This window comes from Macrobrachium rosenbergii, chromosome 7 (assembly GCF_040412425.1).
Source record: "Macrobrachium rosenbergii isolate ZJJX-2024 chromosome 7, ASM4041242v1, whole genome shotgun sequence".
Taxonomy (NCBI): domain Eukaryota; kingdom Metazoa; phylum Arthropoda; class Malacostraca; order Decapoda; family Palaemonidae; genus Macrobrachium; species Macrobrachium rosenbergii.
This window is the reverse complement of record NC_089747.1, coordinates 910,001-917,500: the sequence shown is the minus strand read 5'-3', so window position 1 is coordinate 917,500 and position 7,500 is coordinate 910,001. Positions and strand designations below refer to the sequence as shown.

Here is a 7,500-nt window from a genome sequence, read left to right as displayed (position 1 = left end):
TCTCTCTCTCTTATGCTTCTGTTTTATGTTATGTATATGTAGATGTTCATATTTGTCTTTAAATGTTAATAAAAATTTTTGTAAGTATTGTGTAAGTAATAAATCAGTCTACATGTACACTTGTGCTCTCTCTCTCTCTCTCTCTCTCTCTCTCTCTCTCTCTCTCTCTCTCTCTCTCTCTCTCTCTCTCACTAAAAATACAAAATATGGTTTAAACAAAATTCTTCGTTTCTGATACCATATTCCAGTATCTCTCTCTCTCTCTCTCTCTCTCTCTCTCTCTCTCTCTCTCTCTCTCTCTCTCTCTCTCTCTCTCTCTCGCCAAAAATACAAAATATGGTTCAAGCAATATTGTTCGTTTCTGATAACATATTCCAGTATCTCTCTCTCTCTCTCTCTCTCTCTCTCTCTCTCTCTCTCTCTCTGGCTAAAAAACATGGTTCAACCAACATTGTTCGTTCCTGACACCCATATTTGCTCTCTCTCTCTCTCTCTCTCTCTCTCTCTCTCTCTCTCTCTCTCTCTCTCTCTCTCTCTCTGGCTAAAAATACAAAATATGGTTCAAGCAACATTGTTCGTTTCTGATACCATATTCAGTAGCTCTCTCTCTCTCTCTCTCTCTCTCTCTCTCTCTCTCTCTCTCTCCCCTACTTGGCGTTACTACAAGCGGCGGCCTCGCACTTGTCGAGGGTAAGCTCGCTTCTTGTTTATGTGTATATATCCCAACACTTGTAGGACCAAGCCATTAGCTCGCCAGAACTTCAAACCGCCCTGAGACCATTTGGGATGGCTTTGCCATCATCGCAGATTGATAGCAACGATGCATTATTCTTGGTAAGGAGAGAAAGAGAGAGAGAGAGAGAGAGAGAGAGAGAGAGAGAGAGAGAGAGTGGGGCGGGGATTATCAGACACGTATGAGAGAGAGATACAATTTGACTTATCAGTCACATAAAGGATATAACATTTTTCCTTTATAAAGTTTGAGAGAGAGAGAGAGAGAGAGAGAGAGAGAGAGAGAGAGAGAGAGAGAGAGAGAGAGAGAGATACAATCTGACTTATCAGTCACGTAAAGGATATAACAGATTTCTTTTATAAAGTTAAAGAGAGAGAGAGAGAGAGAGAGAGAGAGAGAGAGAGAGAGAGAGAGAGAGAGAGAGAGAGAGAGGCAACTGGAATATGGTATCAAGAACGAACAATGTTACTTCAACAATATTTTGTATTTTTAGAGAGAGAGAGAGAGAGAGAGAGAGAGAGAGAGAGAGAGAGAGAGAGAGAGAGAACAACTGTAAAGTGGTATAAGAAATTATGAATTTGATCAAATTGAGAGAGAGAGAGAGAGAGAGAGAGAGAGAGAGAGAGAGAGAGAGAGAGAGAGAGAGAGAGAGAGAGAGAGAGAGAGAATTCTGAGCTTCTTATTTTCCCACAGAAAGAAATCTGTGAGCTTTTTATTTTCAATTGTGATTCTATTTACATTAGTTTACCATAAATTTTACTGTGTATTTTATCAATTTTTGAAAATGCCTGTTATAGTCACATAAATATATTAATATATTAATGTATGCGAGGTAGCTTTCTGGATCCAATCGTGCGTACTATACAACAACAACAATAATAATAATAATAATAATAATAATAATAATAATAATAATAATAATAATAATAATAATAATAACAACTGCCTTTTTATTTCATTTGCTGCTAATGATAAGGTTTATAAAAAAAGTAACGCCTTTTGGCTGCTATAGACAGAAAAAAAAATCTTGAACAGGAAAAAACTGTCAAAAGTCGTCTATAAAACGAAAAAAACCTGTCAAAATTAAATCTGGTTAAACTACAAAAAAATCAGAACACCAATGAACAGGAAATAACTGTCAAAATTTAAACTGAGAATCATGATAACAAAAACCTCAGAAAAAAAACAAATTAAAACTGGGACTCACTATAAAAAATGTCAAAATTAAACCTGTCCACATCAAATCTGAGAATCACGACAAAAACCAAAACACCCCTAAACAGGAAGGAAAAAATTACAAAATGAAACCCGAGAATCACTACAAAAAACCAAAACATCCTTGACCAAAATTAAAGGGACGATAATTGTCTCTTGTTTAAATTCTGCATATCCTTACAATCCTTCCCCCCATCGCAAAAACCAACCGCAGGACACCCGATCCCACTAAACGTGACAAATAGGAACCTAAAACCTCTCAGGACGTTTGAATTATGTATCCTACGAGGCACCAGCGACAGGCCCAGTAGGACTCCGGCGGCGGCAGGCGTGTCCTACCGGGGAGGGGGAACAAAGGACCTCATTCACTGGAGTCCATTACGGGAGTCCTTGATTACATTAATTTTATGGAAGTGGCTTTCTCTGGGAATATAGACGGGAGACAGGTACTGGGACGGGGAGTTTGGTTGAAGAGATGTTTTAGACGGACGGAGAGGTGGGTGTATTGACAGGAATACAGGTGGGTATGAAGGTAGAGCGGAAATACAGACAGGGAGAGAGATCAAGGTACAACGCGTTATGTAAATAAATGACGGTAGAGCACAAATACGGACGGACGGAGCAGTGAAAGTTTAGACAGGAAGACAGGCGGGAATGAATGCATAGGGGATTCATAGACAGAGAGACGGGGATAAAGGTAGAGATTATACGTAAATAAATGACAGTAGAGCACAAATATGTACAGAGACAAGAGATAATGAAAGTCCAGCAGACATAGACAGAAAGACAGGAGATGAAGGTAGATCGGATTTATGGACAGAGAGAGAGACGGGAATCAAGTAAGAGAAGAAAACATGCGGACAGATGACGGTAGCGGAGAAAGCATTTAGACAGAAAGACGGGAGGGGACGAAGGTACGACAAACTTACAGACAGAGAGACGGGGATCAAGTTAGAGTAAACACATAGAAATATAGACAGATGAAGGTGCAAGAGACATATATAAGGAGACACAGGCAGGGACGTATAGGTATAGCAGAAATAGACAGGAAGACAGGGGATGAAGAGACGGCGAATATATAGACAGACTGGCTGGGGTACAGCTAGAGACGATAGACAGACATATAGACAGATGTAGGTGAAAGCAATAGACACATGCATAGACAGGCTGGAATGAAGGTACGGTATTTATAGACAGAAAGACGGGAAATAGGGTAAAGCGGATTTATAGACAGAGTGGCTGGAATACTGGCGAGTGCAGATCTATAAACATATAAACAGATGAAGATAGAAGATATTATATATATATATATATATATATATATATATATATATATATATATATATATATATATATATATATAGAGAGAGAGAGAGAGAGAGAGAGAGAGAGAGAGAGAGAGAGAGACAGGTGGGGATGAAGGTACAGTAAGCATAGACAGGAGGTACAGAGGAAATATAGACAGAGAGATAGGAGACAGGGGTAGCGCAGATAGACAGAAATTTAGATACATGAAGACAGAACGTATATATATACATATAGCATATATATATATATATATATATATATATATATATATATATATATATATATAATACATATATATATATATAATATATATATATATATATATATATATATATATATATATATATATATATATATATATAATACGCTCCCTTCCCTCAAGAATCATTACCTTGATGAAATCCAAAATCAATTTTTGCAACAAGCTTTGCAATTCGCATAAGATAATCCATTGCTTACCTCCTGGGATGTATAACTTCCTTTGTATGCATGAATAAAAATAAAATCATGATTAATATTCAAGTTTATAGTTAAATCTAAATTGTCTTAAATCAGAAATACAAAATATATACGGATCACTTGTGAACAATTATATTTGCAAAATTATCAATATTCTTGTCTATATCCTGATTTATGATAAGTGTCTGAATTTGGCAATATATTAACAATGAAATATTTGTAATTATGACGAGAAATATGGTGTTAACATGGTAATGTTAACATTGACAGTAGACTGTGTTATTCTAATAATAATAATAATAATACTTTCAATTTGCTAAATTTAAGTGGCTATCTGAATTAGGTAAATCTCAGTAGCTAAGTGAATTAGATAAATTCAAGTGGCTACTTGAATTTGGTTAATTTAAGTAGCTACCTGAATTTGGTCAATTTAAGTAGCTACTTGAATTTGGTCAATTTAAGTAGCTACTTGAATTTGGTCAATTCAAGTAGTTAATTGAATTTGGTCAATTCAAGCAGCTACTTGAATTTGGTCAATTCAATTTAGGCATGAATTTGGTCAGAATTTGGCTCAAGTAGCTACTTGAATTGGGTCAATTCAAGTAGCTACTTGAATTTGGTCAATTCAAGTGGCTACTTGAATTTGGTCAATTTAAGCAGCTAGTTAATTGAATTTGGTCAATTTCAGCAGCTACTTGAATTTGGTCAATTTAAATAGCTACTTGAATTTGGTCAATTTAAATGGCTACTTGAATTTGGTCAATTTAAGTAGCTACTTGAATTTGGTCAATTCAGTAGCTACTTGAACTTGGTCAATTCAAGTAGCTAATTGAATTTGGTCAATTCAAGCAGCTACTTGAATTTGGTCAATTTAAGTAGCTATTTGAATTTGGTCAATTCAAGTAGCTAACTGAATTTGGTCAATTTCAGTAGCTACTTGAATTTGGTCAATTTAAATAGCTACTTGAATTTGGTCAATTTAAGCAACTACTTGAATTTGGTCAATTTAAGTAGCTAACTGAATTTAGTAAAATCTTTATTTCAATTTATATTACCTGTCAATAATTAGACAATTTATCTTTCGCATATTTGAATATGTGGTCAATGTGTTAAAATTATCTAAATACTAAGGTATAAACTTTGTCTTAAATAAAATAACTATCTCATTGCGTATTTGCGTAATTTTGGCGTAACTTTCGCGGTTAACAAATAATTCACATAACTCTCATAATTATTTCCCACAATTATCACGTTAACTGATTTAGTAATGTGTTATAATTTTAAAGATACTAAGGTATAGATTTTGTCATGAATAGAATCATCTTATTACGCATTTGCGTAATTTTTTCAGTAACTTTGACGGTTAACAAATAACTCAAATAACTTTCATAATTATTTCCTAAAATTATCACTTTAACTGATTTTAGTAATGTGTCATAATTTTAGAGATACCAATTCTTAATTTTGCCAAGAATAAAATTATCAAATTACGCATTTGCGTAATTTTGGCATAACTTTATCGGCTAACAAAAAAACTCATAACTTTCATAACTATTTCCTAAAATTATCACGTTAACTGAGTTAGTAATGTGTTATAATTTCTGGGAGACAGAGGTCCAAATTTTGTCATTCATAACAATAGTATCACATTACGCATTAGCATAATTTGTTCGTAACCTCAGCTGTCACCAAAAAATTCATATAGCTTTCATAATTTTATCATAATTTTATCATACAATTATAATTTTATCATACGATTATCATAATTTTTTCACACGATTATCACGTCACCTGCTTCCGTTAATTTGTATAATACTGAATAAATATTAAATATTATATCTTCTTCGCTTGCTAGCATTTTACTTATGCATTTTACCAAAGCGCGCTGATATTCGTTTTGCAATGTCATATTTTCTCTGCAATTGAAATCAATTTCTTGAGTGGAATTGCAATTTTATGCTGCATTCTGTAATTTTTATTAAGCTCTATCAAAGATCTAGTTTTTAAAATTTTGTTTCAATATAATTCTCCAGGTAATTTTGTTGTGACGATTTCAAAATAATTTTTCTCTGGCGCTTCATTAATCTAAATTACAAATTATTCGTTTTATATTTTAGAATTTTATCAAAATAATTTAAGACTCAAAAATTCAATTTTTTTCGGCAAGGTGATTTTTGCGGTGACATTATTTCACTCTTGATTTTTTAATAACTTCAGTCATTTTCAGTAATTTCTATTGATAAAATTTCATTAAAAAAATTATTTTTAATCTTTCCATGAGTAAAAATGAAACATAATTTCAGCTTCATTTTTCAAATCACTTCAAAAAAATTTCAGTCATTTCAAACTTCACCGAAAGGGAAAATACTTTTGCATTTTTCTATTCAAAATAATCAATGAAAAAATTCTTTTGCATCTTTCTGTCAGTAAAAATGAAACAATTTCAGCCTTAATTTTTTTAACAACTTCAAAATTTTCGGTCATTTCAGAATCACCGAACGGGAAAATAATTTTGCATCTTTCTATTTAAATTAATCAATGAAAAAAATTTTATTGCGTCTTTCTGTAAGTAAAAATGAAACATAATTTCAGTTTCATTTTTAAATCACTTCAAAAAATTTTTAGTCATTTATGAATCACCGAACGGGAAAATAATTTTGCATCTTTCTATTCAAAATAATCAAAGGAAAAAATGTTACAGCATCTTTCTATAGGTAAAAATGAAACATAATTTCAGCTTGATCATTTTGACCTCTTCAAATATTTTCATTCATCTGAGACATTACCGAACGGAAAATTATTTCTGCATCTTTCTATTGTTAGAAATCAATTTTTAAAAAATGCTACTGCATCTTTCCATAAGTAAAGAATGAATAAAAAAATGCGTCTATTTTCATCTTACCTTCCATCTCCTTCATGGGCGTGGTGCTGGCGTAATGGGCGGGCAGCGCCGACCAGTCATAACAGCAATCTTGCGCTGACGACCTGGCCACCAGCGGGCCGTGTCCCGGCGGCCCGACTTGTGTCACACCTGTCATCATGGACACGTCGGAAGGACGTTCCTGGGGCACCGCCCCTCCTCCGTAGGCGGCGGCGACGTTCCCCCCGGGGGGCCCGCCGCCCCCGGCGTAACACTGGGCCTCCATTCCGAGGCCGTTACCGCCGCCGCAACAGCAGCAGGCCCTAAGGACTGCGTGGGCGTACGAGCGTATGAGTTTCACTACTACGGGCGTACTACTACTCGCCCACGCTCCGCATACGCCTTTCTCTTTCTCTCTCCCTCTCTCTCTCTCTCCTTCTCACTTTCTCTCTCTCCCTCTCTCTCTTTTTTCTTTTTTTTCACACTTCCGATTTTCGGCCGATGACGGGTAGACAGGTGCCCTCAAGGTCTTGCCCGTGACAGGATCTGCCAAGCAGGGTATCAGAGGCGCCTTCGAAGGGAAGGGAGTGGGGGAGAGGTTTGGTGTCAGTCGAAGGGAATTAGGAAGAGGAAATTAGAGAGAGAGAGAGAGGGGGGGAAAAAAGAGAAAGTGAAAAGAAAGTGTTAGGGAAAGTTAAGGAGACGGAGAAAGCTGAACGAATCTCAGAATGCGGTTTGACGTCAAAATTATTTAAGAAATTATTACATTCTTCTTAATTTCTGAGGGGGAAAAGTAATTATATTCAAAACTCATAATTCAAAATAACTGAATATAATTCAAAATTAAAATTAAAGATTTTTTTTTATAAAATTACGTTAAATTAAAATTAAAGTGAGAATTTTGGCAAAATCAAGCGAAATTCGT

The 7,500-nt window shown here is 34.9% G+C and overlaps 1 protein-coding gene across 1 annotated transcript in view; it reads right to left on the bottom strand.

Annotated features, from left to right (window-relative positions):
* The window catches only part of LOC136839973 (uncharacterized), a 93,469-nt gene that overhangs the window by 85,591 nt on the left and 378 nt on the right, over positions 1–7,500 (bottom strand). The window contains exon 1 of the mRNA XM_067106244.1: positions 6,618–7,500. This exon is cut by the window's right edge and continues 378 nt beyond it. Within this exon, the coding sequence (XP_066962345.1) occupies positions 6,618–6,861 (244 nt within the window). The 5' untranslated portion in view covers positions 6,862–7,500. The remainder of the gene's footprint in view (positions 1–6,617) is intronic.